Source organism: Mastigoproctus giganteus, chromosome 5, assembly GCF_048544385.1.
Source record: "Mastigoproctus giganteus isolate SK-2022 chromosome 5, ASM4854438v1, whole genome shotgun sequence".
In the NCBI taxonomy this organism is placed as follows: domain Eukaryota; kingdom Metazoa; phylum Arthropoda; class Arachnida; order Uropygi; family Thelyphonidae; genus Mastigoproctus; species Mastigoproctus giganteus.
Window position 1 is genome coordinate 99,482,070 of NC_143579.1, and position 23,857 is coordinate 99,505,926.

General features: G+C 36.3%; 1 protein-coding gene across 3 annotated transcripts in view; it reads left to right on the forward strand.

The window, feature by feature from the left end:
* LOC150085583 (phosphatase and actin regulator 2-like) overlaps positions 1–23,857 on the forward strand; it is a 462,740-nt gene that overhangs the window by 157,994 nt on the left and 280,889 nt on the right. For all 3 annotated transcript variants that reach the window (XM_090373361.1, XM_090373363.1, XM_090373362.1), the window contains one exon: positions 22,788–22,973. In XM_090373361.1, coding sequence (XP_090229487.1) covers positions 22,788–22,973 — 186 coding nt within the window. The remainder of the gene's footprint in view (positions 1–22,787; positions 22,974–23,857) is intronic.

Here is a 23,857-nt window from a genome sequence, read left to right on the forward strand (position 1 = left end):
AAACTCATTAAACATGACTGCAACAGTACAAGTCTGGGAACAATATTGCCACACCTGGTATATTTTATTCAGTCCACCTATTATACTGCTTAATTGTTTACCTGTGTACCTTACTATTTAGTGTATTGTCAGGTGTAATGTAGCATTGTATCATGCAAAAAAATTAATGTTCAGTTAGGTTTTGTAATGGAAAACTACTGTAGTTTTCTTAGGAGTTTAATCTGTGCAGTAAATGTGTAATATCTATTAGTATAAAAGCAACATTTCATTGAAAAACTATTGTTTGAAATTCATTGTTGCAGACTATTATTTTATAGGTCTGTAAACAGGAAATAACTTGTTGCATTACAAAAAATGTTGCCTGATTGTCTGTTGATGGCATATTAATTGTGGTTGTTTGGATACAGATTTCGGCAATGAAAGAGTAAATTTCAAGATTAGATTTTGTAGTGTAAAATTTTCTAAGTGAAGGAAATTTATGCCAGAAGCATGTTTGTGTAGAGTGAAAATGCATGTTAAAAAGATCCTGTAACTTGAAGAAAGTGAATGTGTAAAGCTCAGCAGCAATACCATAGCTCACAAGTGATCTCTAGTGTATTGTTTGGAAATTGATCTCAGCATAATAAACAAGGATCAAAACATCTGTGTTCATCAACTGATGATGTAACAAAATGAAATACTATTGTATTGTGTATAAGGATTGCTACAACAAATAATGCTGACGAGTACCAAATGCAACCTACATACAGGCACAAAAAAATTAGTTAATTAATTAAAAAATAAAACTACTTATGAAGAATAAATAACTGCATAATTAAAAATACAAGAATTTAATAAACATAAGCATGTACTCATCCAAGGAAGCAGTGGCACAGAATTCTACTATATGTGCTGCAACTTGCAACTGCTGCCTAAAACTATGCAAAGGTCCCCCCCAATCCCCCTTACACCAACTAACTTGGCGAACACAAACATCTACTAAGAAAGAAAAATAATATAAAAGAAAGTTTATATTTACAGTGATCATTTCGTCATGGTGACATTATCTGACATGTTGGACAGACAATTTATTAATTGAGACCCACTAATATTCGTAAAATTGGATAAATGCTAACTTATTGTGATTTTCTCTAGTAGAGGATCTGTGTCCTCATTTTCAATTTCATTTTTAAATCAATGATTTGATTTTAAATTAAATAACAATAAAATATTAAATAGAATATATAGGATATTAAGAAATATAGATATTTTAGAAATTAAGTCAGGAATTCTCTTACTTGGGATTTTTCAGGAATAACTGCATTCAGGTAAGGTAAAAACTGCAGCCATTATCAACCCACTGCAGGATGGAAGCCTCCTCAACAATTCATGCTGAGGGAAATGGGCCGTAATCTGCCACGCTGGTCCAGCGTGGGTTGACAGCTCAACCTTATTTAGCAGTCAGGGGCTTGAACCCCGGTCTACTCAAAGAGCATATGCTACGGCACTCCCGCTCCTGACCACTCAGCTACGGAGGCTGTTAGGGTATAATTAGAATAAATGGAAATTTCCATCTGTTCTGATTACACCCTTCATGGATGCAGTTATTTCTGAAAATATCCATGAATGCCATGAATCTTTTCTAAAGATCTGCATCCTTCAACCCTTTGATAACAAAAACGAGAGCATGCCATTGATGTGCATTGTGCAAGGCACACCAAAACCAGGCTATGGATTATTGTAAATATGATTTGGCAATCATTCCTGCCAACAGTAGCAGGCAAAAATTTTCTGCATCTGGATTTCCAATCCAAGAAAGAATAAGCTGAAACTGTTGATGTTATGTTTCCTCACAGCAACTCGTGTGTGTGTATATATATATATATATATATATAATTAGAATAAATGGAATATATATATGTATATATGTATGTATATACATATATATTAGAGGATGAAATGCACAAGGCATAATTTCTTATGGGTTTAGGTAATTAACTGTATGATATCGGTGTAGATACACCATAGTTTACCCATAAATTTGAACTACATATGTAGTGTAAAAGGCATTGTTTTAATTGTATCTCATAATTGTGGGTGCCTTCACAGTGAGATAGCTGGTATTGCACTACTTGAAATAAATAACGCTTCTCTAGTGAGAGAGGACTACTGTTATTTATCCCGCCTCGGGCTTGGATCAAAGTACTGCAAAAACCTTGGGAGGTGCACTATGGCCACAGAAGCCGATGTGCCAACTACAAAAAAAACAGAAAAAACTAGAGAAGCATTATTTATTTGAAGTAGTGCAATACCAGCTGTTTTGTTGTGAAGGCACCCACAATATGAGATAATTAAAACGATGCCTTTTACACTACATACTTAGTTCAAATTTACAGGTAAACTATGGTGTATTTACACCGATATTATATAGATTAAGAAATATGCAAATTTTTAAAATTTTTTTGCGGGATTGTGGCTACAAACAGTGCAGGTCTAATATAGTGGCTATGCGCAATGACTGTAATGTGGTATAAAGGATAGTTACTATTATGAATAAAGGGATGGTTAACTAGTAGGAGACAGTAATAGTAATAGAAGCATGTGATGCAAGCATACGAGCTTATGTAGCATTAGCCAAAAAAAGAAAAGAAAAAAAATTCACACAACCATTCCGTCTAAAAGTTTATCCAGTTCCTCCTTGAATTTATTTAAGCTATCAACTTCCACAATGACAGATGGGAGTTTGTTTCAGCAATTAACTACCCACTGGTGAAAGGCAAATTTCCACACATCTATTCTACGACTGTTTTTCCTCAATTTGAATTTGCGTCCCCTCAGGTTCGTAATCTGAGCAAGTGGGAGAATCCCATCAGAATTCAGTGTGCTCAACCCATTCAAGGCTTTATACACCTCAAGCAGATCACTTCTCAGGTGCCTAGTCTCCACCCACCGCAATTTGCAGAACTTAAGCCTCTCTTAGTACGAGGATCCCTTCATTCCCCTCACCAATCTTGTTGCCCTTCTTTCTACATGCTCAAGCAAATCTACATCCTTCCTAAAATGAGGCCTCCAGACCTGTACACAGTACTGAAGGTGTGACCTGACCATTGCCTTATACAAAGGGATAATAACCTCCTTTTCCCTTCTAGCAAAATTCCTGTATATCATTGAAAAAACCCTGTGACCTGCTCTGGCAGCCTGTCTGCATTGTTCAGAAAACTTCATATCTGACTGCACAATTACTTTCAAGTCTTTTTCATTTTCTACCACCTTAAGTGTAGTACCACACAGTTGGTACATTCCTCTGGAGTTACTTCTACCCATATGCAGTACTTTGCATTTGTCAATGTTAAACTTCAGTTGTACTTCTCAGCCCATCTGACCAAATTTTCCTTTATCAATATCATTGATAAATATACAAAACAACAGTGGGAAAAAACACTGAACCCTGTGTGACTCCGCTAATAACATCAGTCCACGAAGAGCAGCGTCCATTGATTACAATGGATTAGTATTGATTACAGTAGTTATAAATGATCATCTATTGAGATGGGGACCTGGAGGATTCAGTGCTTGGAACCATTACTGTTTATAATTATTAATAATATCAATTAGATAGTATGAATCAGAGCTGTAATACTCAATATGTTCTACGTTGATAATAATATTAGTAAATTAATAAGAGGAGTTTACCTCAATATAGTACGTGGAACACTTCCGTATGATACCCTCCAGAAATTAAAACGGAAAAAACGAAAAAATCGACAACTTACCGGTCCATTAAAGTAAAATAAAATAATTAAAGTAAAATATAAATAATTAAATAATCAATTTAACACAATTCAAAATCAATTCAAAACAATTAAAATTCAAATTAACGCAATTAAAAGAATAACGAAAATATTCAAAACGATCTTCCTTCCTTGGCAGGAAGATCGTTTTGAATATTTTCGTTATTCTTTTAATTGCGTTAATTTGAATTTTAATTGTTTTGAATTGATTTTGAATTGTGTTAAATTGATTATTTAATTATTTATATTTTACTTTAATTATTTTATTTTACTTTAATGGACCGGTAAGTTGTCGATTTTTTCGTTTTTTCCGTTTTAATTTCTGGAGGGTATCATACGGAAGTGTTCCACGTACTATATTGAGGTAAACCTCCTCTTATTAATTTACTAATAATAATATCAATGTGTGTGTGTGTGTGTGTGTGTGCGTGTGAAGTTTTATGTCTGTTTGCTGGTGATACAAAGGTAAACTTACATATGCTGGTTAATGATAGTAATTAAGGTATTCTACTTCAACAGGTAGGACCTAGATAAATTATATGGATGGCCTGAAGTAACACCAGAAAATGCAGGTTTTTGCGTCTGGGGTGTAGTAATGAAGAGTAATGCACCACTGTGCTGACGCTGAACTTGGAATACTAAATCACACAGTGACTTGGATTAATAACAATAGAATCTAATATGAAGTTCTCTGAATAGTGTAGACAGGTTACTAGGACTGCTCATAGTATTCTTCCAGTGAGAGTATATATATTGGAAAGAGATAGATTAGATAAGTGCATGGTTAGTGGTGCTGACCTGTCTGGTGTAGCTACAGTAGAAAAATTTAAAAAGTGCCTGGAAAATAAAAGCAGATTACGTAAAAGTTTAAATGAAAATATGTAAATGGTACTTAATGCTGTAGGTCCTATTTAGAGCTGTAATTATGCTAGCATGTATGCATTCATCGGTTTCTTTTCTAGTATAGGTGGTAGATGACTTTCATCAACCGGTGAAATACCACCACTTTGCTTATTGGAGGCTTGAAGTGGTGAAACCCATGTTTAGTGTCTAGAGCAAAGTTTCCGGTATCCCCCTCCCCCCATACTTCTCCTTCAACCCATGCATGGTACTAAGTACTATAGGTTTTGATACCTTTCGTGTTTGGGGTTTTCATAAAAAAAAAAAAAAAAAAAAAAGTTTATTAAGATCTATAAAAATCATGCATTGCTCAGCAAGTTCAAAGTGCATGTAAAGAATAAAGACATTTTGTTTGGATAATGTTGCCAACTCATCAATTATTATGCAAATTTTGGCATTATTTTCTATTATTTTAGTAAAGATTTCCTTTTTAATTTCTTTTGAAATAGCTGAGCAATTCTAATGCCCAAAAATATTTAAGGCAATGAAACTCCTATATCAACACCATTTTTACTCTGTAATTCCAATTCAGCTGGCAAGTTAGACTTTGGCCGATTTCTTTTTACAAGACTGTACACTGAATTAAAAATTTTGTCAGTTGTTCGAATTTCTTTAGCATTCAGTTTTTCAATTACATTTGGAAGCATGTGCCTTTGTGATTCTTCATTTGTTCTTAAGAATTTATGTGCTACAGACTCATCGTGAATATATAGTTTTTTTGTGTAAAGATGCCCATCTACTATTTTTATTCTTTCCATTCAGCTCTACGTTAATTTCTATCCATTATTTTGAACTACGACAATGTTTTTCTTGTTCAACACCCGAGTTTTTATATTTAGCACAAACAGAACAACATAATTTTTCATTTTTGATGTATAGCCATTTGTACTGAGTTTTAAAAAAAATTGTTTCTCATTCCAACAATTGGGAAGTTGCTTTTTCGCTTCATAACTAGCACATTGATCATTTATGATATCCTCATTATCATTATTTTTTCAACGATTCTATGAATAATTTGACAAAATAACTTTACTATGAGCATCAATTTTCTCCTTTACACCTGCAGAATTTGTAGAAGCAGATTTCTTTTTCTTTCATTTTTTTTGTGTTTAAAAAAAATTAATAAATTGGACTGCCTTTTTATGGCTAATACATTTAAAAAAGTGCTTTAAAAATTATATGCATAGATTTTGATAAATACTTGATAGTGAGCAATACACTTCTCCCTGGTGCAGAAACTCAATGGATTACTTTCTCTGTTGCACCTACCCTCATATAAATCAGCCTGTCTCACTTGCACACTTATCCCTTCCACGTGACCTTTTTCACAAAATGGTGAGTTAGTTGGTCTCAGGTGAGGGTAGCATGGTTTTTTCTCCCAGCAAACAGAAAACTGACCACAGAATACATGCAATTTACAGACAGTATACATGGAGCAATATGGCCTTAGTCTGCTCCTAAAACCATACTACAGCAACCTGCCATGTGGCTTATGACAACCACTCAGATAGGTTACACCAAATGCAACATGCTCAGTGACATTTTCCAGTACTCTCTGTTTGTTAATGAAAGATACTCAATAATTGAATTGTGGGATTTCATTTATAAAATAAATGATCGTTTCAACAATGAGCTAGCAAATTCTCAAAAAAAATAACAGTTGACTCTCGTGAGCCCATGCTACTATAGCCCAGCACTGAATGTAAGTGAATAATGCAAAATTTTGAACAGAATATTAATACTCAAAAAAAAGCATTAATTTTATTTTAATTTTTATCATTCAGTTAATAAAAAGAGAAATTTAGGCTGGTGAGAACTTTTTGATTGGCACACAAACCAATAAGCATGAAATATCACGGTTAAATGTAGATGTGCCTGCCACAACAACAGATTGATCAACCATAAGAAACTTAATGAATAGTAAAACGAAATCAGCAATTGGAAACTCATCTGTTTAAGTATCCACAGAGCCACAATGTCTTAAGAGAATCTTAGCATTTCAATAGTTAATTTATCATCATACTGCAACTGTACTAGTGTAGTACAATAGTGAAACCACAAGTGTAGTACAATAGTGAAACCACAAAAAATGTATGTTATTGTTATGTGCCATTTATTTGCTGGGTAATCTTTATAATAGTATATTGTGTGATTGCAAAAGAACTGACAATCTTTTGGTAGCACAGATTTATGTTTTAATATGTTTACTGAAATGTATAGGTATTAATTGGAAATGAATTGTTAAGTATTCCATTGCAAGGTATGATACTCTTTTTCAATGCAAGTTTTTTTTTTCTGCACTACTCACATCCATAACAAGAACAGATGGAAGTTTGTTCCAACAATCAACCACCCACTGCCCTGAAAGCAAACTTTCATGCATCTGTCTTGCAACCATCCTTCTTCAATTTGAATTTATACCACATCATATAGCCTGAGCAAGAGGAAGAATGCCATCAGCATTGAGCACCTGAATCCATTCAAAGCTTTAAACTCTTCAGTCACCATGCAGATGCCTAGTCTCCAGACACTGCAATTTGCAGAAATGAAGCCTTTCTTGATAAGAGCACCCTTTTGTTCCCCTCACCAGTCTCACTTCCTTTGTCTGTACCCGTTTCAGCTAGGGCTCACAATACCGGTCAAAATCTTAATACCGGTATTTCGGTATCTTTAATTTATGAAACTGGGATACCAGTATTAATACTGGTATTAATACCAGTATAATACTGGTATTCTAAAAAAAAAAAAAAAAATTTTTTTCGCAATAAATTTTGATGACAATTAGGTGCAATAAAATAAGGAAAAAAACATGTAATTACTTGAATTCACGTTTTAAATCTAACTTTTATTACAATAATAAATATTCTAGCAAAAATTGTTAAACATACAGTTATTTTAAAAACAAAAAAATAAGCATCCACACTACCTGTCCAAATAAAGTGATCTCTTAAGAAACTCAAGTGTTATCGTTTAAACTGGATCTAATTTTGGTACATATTTAATTAGTGGCAGAAAATGTCCTTTTGGATTCTGTGCTGGTTGGTGCTTTTGTATCGAGATAGTCATAGACGAGTTGCAGTTTACCCCCCCCCCCATAGCCCCTCATCTTCAAAAAATCTTATTTCATTTTTGACTTTTTATGGCACTAGATCCATATTAACGAAAGAAAGGGACTGACAGTTAAGCTTGGTGAGGAAACCAAATCTAAGCTGTGGGGGGTTATTTATTTATTAATTTTTATTTCCCTGTACCTTAGTATTGCCATCAGTGGCCACCATTATGATTTTCGTACAGCAGCTCCCCTCAAGCACTAAGCCCCACAAGCTAACTGACTGCATTAAAAAATGATTCCAGAAGCTGAGAGATATTTCTGCCCCCACGAGTGTGTGTGTGTGTGTGTGTGTGTGTATATATATATATATATATATATATATATATATATTATGTGAGCTGTCAGTTTCTCAAGAGCAATGACACATATATAAAACAAAAGTCATTTGTCATACAAATCTACTTACAATATATAATTGGTGTTCATTTACATCTAATCTATTCATTTTTACTCATTTAATCTGTTAATACATTTCCATAAAATTTCTCTCAATTAACAATTTCAACTCTCTCTAAAGCTTTAAATACTAAACTAATTAAACTAATTCAATCTTAATCACTTCTTCATATTTCTCTAAATCACCAATATCAATTCTCTTCACAGCAGCAATCCATAAGTCACTAACTTAATGCTAACAATTCCATGTAATCTCTCTTAATTTAGCAATATCAATTTTCTTTACAAATTCAACCAGTAAACCAACTCAGTACTAAACATTTCCTTATTTCTCGTGTTTCTTCAACTTCAACCTTACTCTAAAATAATCTACCACTTTATCTAAGTACCATTTCCAAAACAACATAGTATAGATGACTTACCTTCCTTCTCTTTCATGGTGAGATTCCTTTGTGTGGGTTCCTTCCACAATGTGCAGTGATAGCTCTCTCTCTCTCTCTCTCTCTCTCTCTCTCTCTCTCTCTCTCTCTCTCTCTCTCTCTCTCTCTCTCAGTTGGACTCTGCATCTCTGGTGTATAGTTCTGGTGTATTATACTGAAGGAAATTACCACAGCAGTAGTAGAAGCCAGGGCACTATCTGACTGGCTTGTTATTCAACTTCTGGATTAACTTCTAGCACAGGAACATGCCCGGTGGAACCCTTCACTATATAGCTGGACATTCCCAGAACAGACCTGAACTGAACCCAGAACTACCACTGGAAGTCTGCATCCCCTCTGAACAACCACAAACCCCTCTTTTGGTGCAAGCACCTTATTTATTTCCTTCTCGTTTATTTTTTTATTGAATTGATTGCAAGTTACAATTGCCCCTTGTACTACTTTTTTATACGCAAGCTTATGTACACACTCCAGAGGGGTTTGCACGCATTTACGTGTCTCCCCCTATCTAATTTAAACCTGACCCAATCATAGTGTTATTCTTTAAACTCGCTTTTCTTCCTTTGGTGGGAAAAACAGAATATTTTTCCCACACAACGAAATGCTTTCATCTTTTACCCCAAGATCACCTGTTCACAATACCTCTGAACTGCTCCATATCGACACCCTTTCCCAAAATGCACTAAGTGTGGCCTCCTCAAGTAGCGGTGTAATAGAGGGATTAAACTATTGTTCAGAAGCTTTTAATTTTATCCCTTCTGCCCCTGCCATACCATTGTTCACTGTATTCCTTAATTGCACTACCAGGCCTACTGCCACTAATGGAAATATTTCATTAATGATGGTTTCATTATTCCTTAAGTGCTTTACTTCCATACACACTATACTTACTGTTTTTGTTTGTTATGTTTGTTACTTGGGTTTTAGGAGCATTAGCAACTAAGGCCATATTGCTCCGAGAATATGCGGTGGTCATTCCTTGACCTTTCTGCATCCTCCGTATTTGGTGGTGACGGGCTCGAACCCTGGTCTAATCAAAAAGCGTGTGCTGCGCACTGCTGCTCCTTCTCACCTGGCTATGGAGGCGCCACTATACTTACTAAGAGAAATATATTTGTAAGGTTTTATGTCTTGCAGTTTCATGACATTTTCAGGTTTCCGTTACATTTGTACTATGTATAACAATCCCTCATTTGCAAATTCAGCAGTATTAATGATTTATTGTTGTCGATTTTATAACCTTTATGTGAATAAATCATGGATAATTATTTTTTAAATTAGTACCGAAAAACCGGTATTTTTATATACCAGGATTTGAATACCAGAAAAAAATGACCGGGATCTCAGTATTGTAAGCCCTAGTTTCAGCAGATCCTCATCCTTCCTAAAATGAGGACTCCAAACCTGTATGCAATACTCAAGATGCAGCCTAACCATTGCCTTGTACAATGGGATAGTCACCTCTTTATCCCCGTTAGTAAAGTTCCTGTATATCATTGACAACCCCACGAGCTGTCCTGGCTGCCTATCTTCACTGCTCAGAGAACTTCATATCACAATTATTCCCAGGTGTTTTCCAGGATTTTCCACTACCCTGAGTATAGTACCACACAGTTGTACATTAATCTGGAATTACTGCTACCCAAATGCAGTACCTAATGATGTAGCTTGACATGAATCAATGGGTGCTGCCATGATGCTTATAGAAGAGCTATATCTTACAAGTTGCAATAATGCCCAGTGCATCTATATGTCCTCTTGCCTATAAGGGACAATGTAAGAAGATTGCAGAAAAAAAATAAACCATGGGGCTATTTCTGCTGATACTCTATCACAAAGAACCATAACAATTTCGAATGAATATGCGAGAAGGTAAGATACATTTGGCACCACATTCAAAAATCCTTATTGGTTAGTTTTGCTTTGGTGATTATTCACTGAACTAGTACTACAGATATCTGAAATAAAATGATGGAAAGTATCCCCTGACCGTCACCAGTTATTGAATATTAAGAAATTTAATAGCAGACCCAAAGGCAATAACAAATGTGTTAGACAAAAACTTGACAATATTTCAGCAAAAACATCATACTCTTTAAAATTCATACCCAATTATTACTAATGGAAATAATTGAAGTTAAGAGAAATGCAGGAATACAGGAACTAATAAAAATATGTAGACATATATGAGAAGGGGGAAATGGCTAGAGGATGTTGATTACTCTTATGATTCCAGCAGAGAAGGAATAGGAGAAGGAATAGGTTACATCTTATGTAAGGATTTAAGAACAGTTAGCATGATAACACATGCAACTGAACTGATGTTGAGCATAATGAATAGATTATGAAAGGGAGAGTAATAATGAGAATTTTGATGGAAAGAAATATAAAGATGAATAAGAATGTTTGTTTGTATTACTTGATTGGGAAAAAGCATTTAATAAGGTAAATTGGAAAAGGTTTGTGGAATTACTGAAGAAGGATATTGACTGGAGGGATAATAGAGGATAGAGGAACTGTATCGGGATTGAAGGTCATGTTGAGAACAGATGTGGATATTATTGGGAAAAGTTCCCAGTACTACCCACAATAGAAATGGGGGGGGGGGGGGTGCTGAAAATTTTTTTTTTTTTTAGCTTATGTAGGTCACAAAAGTTTTTGTAAAAGACAAATCTGTTCTTTGAGTCTTCTTGTGTGCTCACAAGTTTGTAACTACTTGAAAAAGGAGACGAGTGGTCTCCTTTGTAAAGGGGTGTAAGTATGGTAAGTGAATGAAGATGGTGACTGTTGAGAGAATCAAGCACTGTGCAGTCATAGAGTACCTTTGTTTAAAGGGAATGCTGCTGAAAAATTCATGAAAACTTGTAGCAATCATTAGGGGAATCTTGTCCTTCATATGCCATGATCAAAAACTGGGATGTAGGATTTAAGCATGGATGAAACAGTATTGAACATGCACCCTGCACTGGAAAGCCTGTTACCCTGTGGACACACCTGCAAATGTGAATGTCATTCATGACCTGATCATGCAGAATACCATTGAAGCTCGTTGAGACAACATTCAACGTCTCCCATTGGTGAATTTATGATATTGTGGTATTATTTTGGGAAAAAGTGAGGTGTTGTCATGAGGTCACGCAGTATTTTGGAGCTTCTGAAGCTCAGTTTTGGGGAAAATATATCGCTATGGACGAAATATGGGTGTACCACTTCAACCCTGAAACCAAAGAACAATTTAAGCAGTAGGAGCATCCACATCCCTCTTCTCTCCTCTCCTCTTCTAAAAAATTGAGTGCAAAAGTTGGTGGGAGAACGTCATGGCATCAGTCTTTTGAAATGCAGGAGCAATTGTGGATGATTTCCTGGAACAAGGTACCACTATCAATGTAAAGCATTATTTCAATGTGCTGAGATGAATTGAAACTCAAACAGTGTGGGAAATTGGCAAAAGGAGTCATCTTGCATCAAAACAATGGACTGGTGCACACAGTGTTTGTGACTCAGACAACACTGCATGACTGAGTTCAAGCTATTACAGCATCTGACTTGAAAGGACAGAAATGTTAGTGTCAGTGCTATGATGGATGCAGACAACTGGTTTTAGTCAAAATCTTCTGAATTTCATTTGAGCGGGTTACAAAAGCTAGTGGATAGTGCCAGAAAATGGGGGACTTAAGGGTGGAGTGCTATGTTGAAAAATAAATGGATTTTCACAACTTTCCAGCATTCTCTCAATGAGAGGCTAGAAATTGTTCAATCTCTCTCTCTCTCTCTCTCTCTGTAAAAGTAATGGATAGAAAAAGGAGGAAAGTATAAAGATAGGGAGTAAAGAAGAAGAAGAAGAAGATGGGTTACTAATTTTTATTAGTATTGACATGTTGCAAGGAACCACAAAAAAAAAAAAAAAAAAACCATTTGCTTATTCCTTCCAATAAATTTATGTCCACTTATCTATTTTATCTCAGAAAGAGTAAAGATGCCATCAGCATTTAGTTTACTTACCCCTTTTAAAGCAGTATTATTTTTCACTTAGGTCACCCCACAGTTACCTGTTTCCAAAGATTGCATTTATATAACCCCAGATATTCTTGGTAAGAATATCCTTTTGTGCCCCAAATAATCTTGCTACTCCTCTCTGCACCTATTCTAACAGATCTGAGGTGTGACAGCATAGTTCCTAGAGTGGTGCAATAAAAAGAACACAAACACAAATAAAACCAAAAATGGTTTTATTTTTATTCAAAGTAATTACTACCTGATTGAATGCACTTATTACACCATTCTAAAAGTTTCTGAAAGGAGTCACTGAAGGTGCTCAGTTTGGCAGTTACAGTTCTCTTTGTGTTCTCAACATCCTGAAATATCTTTCCTTTGAGGGCAATTTTTACCTTGGGAAAGAGGAAGTCTACTGGTGCCAGATGGGGAGAGTGTGGGAGGGGTTGATCTGTATAATGCCATGTTTTGTCAGAAATGTTTTCACAACAAGTGCATAATGGGCAGGAGCATGTCATGCAACAAGAACCAGCTGCCTTTCTCTTGAAATTGCAGATTTTACCTGGGAAATGCGCTTCAATGTTCTACATACAGGTGCTTCTCTGAAGCACCTTTATGTAGAACACAGGCATCGACTCTCCCCCTTTCAGGTAAATTCCTTGTGAATAACATCCTGTTTGTTGAAAAGCATGATTGACATTTTCTTGATCCTGGATTTCTGTAAACAAAATTTTTTCTACCTTGGTGATGAATTTGAATTCCACTGCATGCACGCCGACCGGGCTAGCCGAGTGGGTAAAGTACCTGCCCGGCAACCCAAAGGTCGCGGGTTCAATTCCCGCCTAGGGCTTGGATCCAAGTACTGCAAAAACCTTGGGAGGTGCAATATGGCCACAGAAGCCAATGCGCCAACAACTACCAAATCAAAAAAAAAAATCAATCAACTGCATGCACTGACACTGGCTCTGCATCATACTGAAACACACAACAATCATCTCCAGTGCAATCAAAATTAGGATTGTCTTGAAAAGTCTGTATGCAGTCTTCACATGGTGGCACCCTTCAGTTGCTTCTACTCATCAGCGAGGTTGTGCAGCACAAATTTTGCACAGATCTTCCTTTTCCTTAAATCTTCATGCAGAATAGTTTGATGAATTATCTCCTTATTCATATCCAACTCATCAACTATCATTTTGAGGGTTAAATGATGATCTCTTGCCACAATTTACCAAACTTTTTGCAAATCTGTTCTCATTTTGAGACATATGCTTACTTTTTGGGTGATTGCAAACACTCATGTCTCTCTCTTTGAAAAAACACTTGTGCAACTTATTGTTTCATCACCATTTAACAGTTTTTAATATCTCATGTTTTGTTACAGATTTTTCCCATTTTAAAGCAAAATTTGATATTTATTTGTTGTTCAATTGCAAAATTATGACATGGAACATTAACACTACTAAAAAAATTTGTTTTATTAGTGCTACTACAAATGATGCATCAGCCCAAAAAAAAGAAATACCATTAAAAAAAACCCCATGAGCTGTTACTGGCAGCATGACTGCACTGCTCAGAATTTTTATATCTGACTACACAGTTACCCCAGGTCTTTTTCATTTTTCCACTACCCTGAGTGCAGTACCACACAGTTTATACTTTACTCTGGGGTTAATGCTACCCATATGCAGTACTTAACATTTGTCAATGTTAAACTTCAGTTTCCACCTCTCAGCCCATCTTCTCAACTTTTCTAGATCTTGTTGCTGTAGCTCACTATTACTGTTGTTAACCACTCTGCCAAACTTTGTACCATCTGTAAACTTAGACATTAAGCCTGATATATGTTCATCAGTATCATTGACAAATATTGAAAGCAATAATGGGCCCAGCACTGAATCCTGGAGAACTCCACTAATAACATTAATTCATGAACAGCAGTGCCCAGTGACAAATACTATCTTCTTCCACTTAATCATTCATTATCCATAGCAGTAATTTCCCATTAATGGCACATTGCTCCAGTTTATACAGCAGTCTTTTATGCACAAAAGGATCAAAAGCTTTCCTGAAATCCAAGCATATGGTATCAAAATTAGTTTTTGCATCCAGTTCCTTGGTCACTGCATTTAATAGTAACCCATCAGATTTGATAGACAGTACCACTCTTTAACAAATCTATGCTGTGACTCAGTAGAATTGCATTCCTGCCTAGATGGTCCTGCATTATGTCTTTAACCAGTGATTCTATTATTTTCCCTGGAAGAGATATTAAGCTAACATGTGTGTGTAATTGCTCATGTCACCTTTTGATTCCCCTTTATGAATGGAGATACCTTCGCACATTTCCATTCAGGGCCGTGCAAAAGTACTGGGGAGCTTGGAAGCAAAAGGGATTAAAGGGCTTCGTTTATTTATGTTGAGACTCTGATAACTCTCTCTATTGTGCCCCATAGAGCATGACTCTGTCTCCAGTCCGTAGGAATCTTCTCTGAATCCAAGGATGCTCTCATAATTATGGCTAAAGTTTGCTTACCTCCTCTGCTGCTTCTCTTAATATGATTGGATAGATCTGATCCACTCCAGGTGTTTTTTTTTTTTTATTGTTCACTTCAACAATTTATCTTCCACTTTTCTCTCAGTTATCACAGTCATTTATCTCTCCATTGTAGTTTGATAAAATTATGGCATATCTTCCACTAAAGAATTCTTCAAGTGTGAATGTAGATGCAAAATACCTATTCAATATGTCAGCAACCTGAGTAGAGTCATCAACAATTAACCCATTGATATCAAGTGGCCCAATATGATTCAATCCCATCCTTCTGCTGTTAATATAAGCATAGAATTTTTGTTGCCTTTCTTTGCATTCTTTGCCAGAGATTTCTCATCTGCTTCAGCTTGCCTAACCTCCTTTGTGACTTGATTACAGACTAATTTACTATAGGCTTCTGAAACACCTGATAATTTATATATATATCCCATGCACTTTTCTTCTCTGCCACTTGTCCCAGTAGTTCATCTGACATCCATTTGGTCTAATCTTTGAACAGTTATTTCTTCATTGGTATGAAAAGCCTATTAACTTCTATGATTACTTTCCTGAATTTCCAGTTGGTAACATCATCAGGTCTCACTGCATAGAATTTCACACTGGCTGAGATCACTGTAGTCACCCTTATGCAAGCAAAAGCCTTTACACTTGACAGTAGTTATGTGTTTAATTAAATTCCACACTGTGATTGCTGCCACCCAGTGGATCTTTTACATGTATGTGCTTAATGCTTGTAGAATCACTGCTGATAACTAGATCAAGAGTATTGCTTCCTCTTGTTGACTCTACAACATGCTGCAGTAGGAAACAGTCACAAGAAATCTATAAAGTCTTGCTAGTGTGTTAGTGATACTCCTGCAAATTCTAGTCAACATATGGAAAGTTAAAATCCCCCATTATAAGACATTCTGATTTTCTGGACCACTCTATCAAGGTAGTGGGAGTGTCATGGCTCAGGGGAGAACTGAGAGTGGTGGTTGGCCTCTGAATCACAGCCCTGTGAAATGTACTGCTTATTTGTGGAGATTTCAAAAATGGGACATGATTTTGCCAAGGGAGGATGTCTTTGTATATGCTCGATGTAAAGAGTATGAGAATGTTAGGCACCTACTCAGCATTGCTATGGCCTTTACGACAGCTTGAAGAACAGGGTGGATGCCCTCCAAGGATTTAAATTACAGGTGCCCCCATCAAGCTCTCACCTGCCCACATCAATGCCAGAGTTTTCATTTGATCATCAGGCAATGGAGCAGCAATCCCCCAAGTCATAATGTGCTGATTCCACAGGAGCTAGTTATTGTCGGTGATTATTGTGAGAGAAATGGAAAATATATTGTGCAAAAAAAAAAGGATAGGTGGAATAGAACCACAATCAAAAGTTAATGACAGAGCAAATATCAACTTTTAAGGGCACAAAAGGTGATATTGTTGTTCACATTGGCATTAATGACATTGAGTAGGAGATCTGTGGACTACCTTAACAACAACAAAAAAGAAAAAAAGTAAACTGCAGCCATTATTAATCCACTGCAGGATAGAAGCCTTCTTAACGAGTCATGCTGAGGGAAATGGACCATAATTTGCCATGCTGGTACAGTGCGGGGTTGACAGATTGACTGTATTTAGCATCAGGGGCTTGAACAGCAGTCTATTCAAAGAGTGTGTGCTACTGCACTCCTTCTCGTGGCCACTCAGCTATGGAAACAAGTACACAATAGAAGGAAGTATATGATGAGAGTCTTGTCAATCAATTCAGACCTGGAGATATTGTGCCAAGCTCATGGGGTACAATTTTTCTCAGTATGGTCTGTGCTTGTTAACAGGAGAAAGTGCTTCTATGGGGATGGAAAACACTTAAATAGAAAGGGTGCAAGAATATTTGCTGTTGAGGCAGTGTTAGATGGGTTGGAAAACTGCTAGTTTGGGGGATACACAAACTAATAGATTAACAGTAGCCACAGGCGGAGGTGAAAGTGATTCTTGCACTGCTTCTATTGCAATGAGCAGCAGCCTGGAAAGCAAGGTGCTAGGGATATCAAGGACTGCTTGGAGTCATCATGGAACAAGCAAATATGTGGAGTAAGAACAGGATCTACACCAGTGCTAGGAGTATTTAAATGTATTCGATGAATTTGAAGTACTGGTCAAGATGTCAAAGGTAGATATTGTTGGGATATCAGACCCATGGTGTCACACATATAAGGAATGCAGAATTTTAATTTGGGGAGTGTAGTGTGTACAGAAAGGGTATAGTGTAATTTGACTAGCAGCCCCAGAGGTTTCTTTCCACCAGGAGATTGGTACTCTGTGACATGTACAGAAATCTATAGTGGCCAGATGGCATGAGTTAGCGAGTTTGTGAAGTGTTAGTGTAGGGTTTTGTTGTTATATTGTTCATCTAGCCACTTAACCTTGGGATCTGTGGAGGCCACAAACCCCTAGTTACCTAGGAGTTAAATACTCCTAGTTACCGTTCTTTGCCTTGGAGAGGCGGGCCAGGTCAGTAGGAAGAAATAGACTTGGGGCTGGGTGGTGAACCCTGGGGTAGCCTGAGCTTCCCAGGAAGCACCCAGAAAAAAAGAGAGGGGGTAAAAATGGAAGTGGAAAAGGGGTGACAGTTGGGTACTGAAAGAATAGACAGGATAGGATAGGAAAGGAGGAGGGGTTATGCTGTTAGTTAGGAAACACAAAATATAAGGCTGTGTATTCAGTTGAAATGGGTGGCCAGAACAATGTTGAGTTAGTTTTGTGTGACATAAGTACTGGGAAAGCAAAAATGAAAGTAGGGGTGTGTTATAGGCCTATTGAGTCTGATGACTATAATGAACAACTGTACAGAGAAATAGAGTTGGCCAGTAAATCAGAATTTCTTATAATGGGGGATTTTATCTTTACAGATATTGACTGGAACTTGTGGGTTTGTCACGCGCACATAGCAAGACCTTTGTGGATTTATTGGATAACTGTTTTCTACAGCAGCATGTTCGAGAGGCAACCAGAGGGAGTATACTCTAATCTGATTATCAATGGTGATTCTTCATGCATTAAGAATCTGAAGATAAAGGAACCACCAGGTGGCAGTGATCACAGTGTGTTGACGTGGTATTTACTCAAAAATGTAACCAACTTCGGGTAAAGGGAAGGGTTTTTGCTTTCATAAAGGTGACTACAGTGGTCCCAGACACTTTAAATTTACAGTGGGACCAACTGATGATGTTACCAATAGCAAATTCAAAATGGGAAGCATTCAAGGAATTAATCCTGGAAGCACTCCTTCTACTATGCATTTCATACTAACTAAGAAATATACATATGGCATATGCTATCTTTGGCAGCTTGCATGCACTGTTGAGAAAACTTTGTCATTATTTTTCATTATAATTAGCTTAAGTTATTGCTCCCTAAGTAACAGGTTAATCTAGGATTACTATTATCCAAATACACGTGCATCACACACATTTCTAGATGACATGATCCATATATATATATATATATATATATATATATATATATATATATAATAATAATCATTGGTAGAACTGTGTGGAATATATGTCAGTATTTAATCTTCTTAGTTTTTCTCTTATTCCTTACCTCTGGTAAGGAACCTCATTTTCAACATAGTCTCTCCTCTTATAATACACTAATTTTGCACCATGCCTTGATGCTATAGAATTTCTTTGGTCGATCTCTGGATGAGCCACTGCTTTTTGGGTAGTCTAAAAGATGATAGTTCCATGCAATTAAGGCAAAGAAATGAAGAGGGTTTGGTGAGGGTGAAAGCTTTTCCACTCTGAGAACCTCAGCAAGTAATCAGAGATATTTTTCTCTAGTAGCTACTTGTTAGTTTCACATTGGAAGGCTTATATTGAAAGAGGAGGAGAAGACCTTTCTTAAAAAAATGAGGTGTCTTACCAGAGGTGTGAATAAAGAACTGCTTATTTTAACTTCTGTTATACAATTGAAGTCTAGCAGAGTTGTTTGGATATAAAGATTAGAATAAAAAGTAGTGACTTCATGAAACTTTTGTGAAATTTGGGAGTTTTAATTATCCTTAATTGGGTATGATCCTTCAGGGAAGCTTTTAAAAACAACAAAGAGTTCTTTATTTATGTAAACGCTAAAAGGAAGAAGGGGTTGAATCAGATTGGTCCATTGGATATCAATGGTTCAACTGTTGAGGATCGGGTAGCTAACAAACTAAATGAGTATTTGCATCTACATTCACACATGAGGAGTTTATCAAACTCTAACAGGGAGCTAAGTGATTTTTTAATAAATTAGAGCAAAGTGGAGGAGAAATTGTTGAAGATAAACATAAGAAAGGTAGGTGGATGGGATCTATCCAGTTATATTAAAGAAGGCAGCAAAGGAAGTAAGCAAACCCTTAGCCATAATTATGAGAGCTTCCTTGGATTCAGGAGAGGTACCCGTGGACTAGAGATGTACAAATGTGACCCCAATTCACAAAGGAGGATCAAAGGGTGACACAAGTAATTACAGACCTATTAGTTTAACTTCTGTTCCAGGGAAATTAATAGAGTCACTGGTTAAAGAAGCACTGCAGTATCATCTAGAAAAGATTTCAGTTATAGCTTGGATACAGCATGGTTTTGTTAAGGGGAAGTCTTGTCTGACCAATTTTATTGGGTACTATGATGGGTCACAAAGGAACTGAATGCAAGGAATAACTTTGATATATATTTGGATCTTTGAAAGGATTTTGATACTGTTGCACATGGAGGACTGCTGCAAAAATTGGGGCAGTGTGGCATTGGAGGCAAATTGCTGCTATGGATAAAGGGATGGTTGAGTGGGAGAAGACAGAGTGTTAATCAGTGGACATTGTTGTTTGTGGACTAATGTTATTAATGGAGTCCCTCAGGGTTCAGTGTTGGGTCCATTGTTGTTTTCTGTATTTATAAATGATATTGATGATGGTATATCAGGCTTAATGTCCAAGTTTTTTAGATGATATGAAGGTTGGCAGGGTTGTTATTGAAACTAATGACAGTATGTTGCTGCAACAGGATCTAGAAAAGTTGAACAGATGGGCTGAGAGGTGGCAACTGAAGTTTAACATTGACAAATGTAAAGTACTGCATATGGGAAGCAGTAACCCCAGAGTAATGTATCAACTGTGTGGTACTATACTGACAGTGGTAGAGAATGAAAAGGACCTGGGGGTAATTGTACAGGCAGATATGAAGTTTTCTGAGCAGTGCAGACGGTCTGCAAGAGTAACTCATGGTGTCTTGTCACTGATATACACAAATTTTTCTAGCAAGGATAAGGTGGTGATTATCCCCTTGTATAAGGCAATGGTCAGGCCACACCTTGGGTACTGTATACAGATCTGGAGGCCTCATTTTAAGAAGGATGTAGAGCTGCTGGAGTGAGTGCAGAGAAGGGCAACAAGATTAGTGAATCGAACAAAACGTTGCTCTTACGAAGAAAGGCTTAAGTTTTGCAAATTACATTGTCTGGTGACTAGACACCTGTGAGGTGATCTGATTGAGGTGTATAAAGCCTGGAATGGTTTGAGCATGTTCAATGCTGATAGGCTTCTTCCTTTTGCTCAGAATAATTGCCTGAGAAGGCATAAATTCCAATTGAGGAAAGACAGTTGTAGGATAGATGTGCAGAAGTTTGCCTTTAGCCAGCAAAATATACCAGCAAAAGTACCATTGCCTTATACAAGGGAATAATCACCACCTTATCCCTGCTAGAAAAATTGATTGCTGGAAAAATCTTCCAACTCTCATTTGAGAAGTTGATAGCTTAAATAGATTCAAATCAGAACTAGACAAACATTTGGAGCAAGTGGATGGGCGAAATTAGACTTTTTTTGGCTAATGCTATATAAGCTTGCTTTCTTGGATCATGTGCCTTTACTAATGCTAAATTGCTACTGATATTAATAGCAAAAGCCGCATACATCTGTAAAATCATTTTGTCAGTAATGAATCATCTTAGTCTAAATACATCATACACCTTCAGGCATCTCTCATATTGTGGAGTTATACTTTATAACTGTTTTGCCATCATTGCATCACTTGGGTACCTACCTACCCACCCACCGAAGAAGGGCCAAATAGCCCTGAAACGGTGCCGTCTGGGTGGTGGTACCTATCTGAGAATAAGTAACATTAGTCTTCTCCTTAGGTGAAGCGTTACTTATTCAAAGTAGTGCAATATCATGGCAACTCGTTGCTGCCTTATTAATGTTCTGTTTATTCAGAAATGGTTGTGTATTAATGATGCTATTGCACTTAATATATACGTAGTCTAAATTTGCTTGCAGCTTGAGGCTTTAGCCCTAAGTGTATCTTGGTCTGAATCAGAAATTTAATTTGTTTTTAATTTTGCTTTTCCTTGTGTACTCCAAAGGAATTGATGTGGATATTTTGTAAATTAGTGGTTCTGCCAGATTTCCTCTTCAGGCAGCGATGTGCTGCATATTCATATTTTGAAAGTATTAAGTTAAAAGTAATTTTTTTTATAGACTAGTTACAAAAATTTGTATTTGTATTGCCAATTATACAGATGTTTTACTTTTAAAATTATAAACTATAAGTAGTGAACTGTTGGGAATGGTGCAGATACAAGCAATAAGATTGGTTGGGAGGCACAGAAGTTATTCTTACTAAGAAAGACTAATTCTATAAATTGCACCATCTGGTAACTAGGCAGCTGACCTATTTGAAGTATTTAAGGCTGTAAAAGGGTTGAGTAAACTAAATGCCAATGTCTTTACTCTTTTGCAGAACATGTCATATTTGACAGTGTAATGGTTTTGCCACTTGTTTGGAGAGGTCTGGATTCAAGTTTTGATAACCAGAAGAATTTTTAAAGTTCTCAAGGATTAGGAATGTATTTACTCAGTCACGGGTGGATGGAGTGCCTTTTTTTTTTTTTTTTTAAGCAACATTCAAATTGGCCCCCATAAACACTCTTGCACAGACATAATACACATGGTGCAGTATAGCCTAACAGGGGCCACTCTAACTTGTCTGACAATGAGAAACAGTAAATTTTCAAAACCTTGCCAAATTGTTTAAGTGTTTCTATTGAAGTGTATTCAATTTAATTGTAATACAATAAATTTCAATTCAATAAAACAACTTAATCATTCATGTGGTATACTAGTGTTGCTTACTTCATTCATTCCTATGTGATGATGAATAGTCATGTAGCACTCCCAATTCCAATAAAAAAAAAAAAAGTTATTTATTTATTTATTTATTTTTTATGCTCTGTAAGTGCTTGCATCTTTATATTGTGCTAATGCTAAAAATACCAACTGACAGTATAATTAATTGTATAGATTGTTATATAAGAAGGTAGATTATAACAAATATTCTTAAAATGGTGTTTTTTTTTTGTTTTTTTTTTTATTGTTTTACCCCAATAAAAACCTTTTCATGTATGGCTTGCTAATGTCTCCTTGTGATGAGAATTATTTATACAGTGTTAATTGAAATAATATAAGTATTCTAAGTCATTTTGTTAAACCGTGTTTTTAATATTTTGTAATAATTGTGTGCATTATTTGGATTCCTTAGTTGTAGAATTATTAGTTCAACCACAGTTTAAAAAAAAAAAAAAAATGCTAATTTTTATAGCATCTGTGATACCTGAAATTTGTATAATGACGCTTCCTGAAGTGGAAGAAGTGCCAACTAGTGATGGGCTAGTGTTCTCTTCATTGCCAGATCCTCCCATTCCTGTTAATGAAATTGGACCCATTCCACCACCTCCCATGTTCTCAAGTTCCTCTCCAAGTCCAGGAACAAGATTTCAAACGTTAGGTATGCTTTATTTGCAAACATGCATATATTTGTCAACTTTAAAATTTTTTGTTCCTGGTTTAAGAAATAATTTACTTTTTTGTAGTATTAGTTACTATTTCAAATCTTGTGTAGAAAATTTAGAAGAATATCCTGCCTTGTCTATCCTTTCTGTCACATTGTACTGCCCAAATTCCAATTCTGCACTGCTTATGTCTGTGTGACACCACGTCTCTGATATCCCAACAATATCTGCCTTTGATGTGTTGACTAGCACTTCAAGCTCATCAAATTTATTAACTGTATACCTAGCATTGGTGTACATGCAAGTATACATGCGCCTGTTTCTACTCTTAGTTACCCTAACACAGCTCATGTATTTATTTGTTCCACTATAACTCCCAGCAGTCCTGGAAATCTCCATTGCCTTGCTGTCCAGGCTGCTGCCCATTCTAATAGAAACAGTGCAAGAATCACTTTTGCCTCTGCCCCCGGCCACTGTAAACCTTTTAGTCTGTGTATCTCCCCCCCCAAGCTAGCAGTTTTCGACCAACCTAGCACTGCCTTGATAGCATCAGCAAATATTCTTGCACCCTTTCTATTTAAGTGTACCCCATCCCTGTAGAAGCAGTCTCTCATGTCAACAAGCACAGACCGGGCTGAAAAAAAAATTCTACCCCTTGAGCCTTGCATAATCTCTCTAGGGCCGAATTGATCAACAATTTTCTCTTTCTCCTACTAATTGTAATTTTACAAATAATTCTAATTAGAAAAGGCAGTATTTTGTCATATTTCAATGTCAATCTGTATTGAATTTTTAGATTATTCTGAAAGAATAATAGAAGATTATTCTAGAATATTCTAGAGGAATAGTAACAGAAACATACAGCCGACCTATGTTGTAA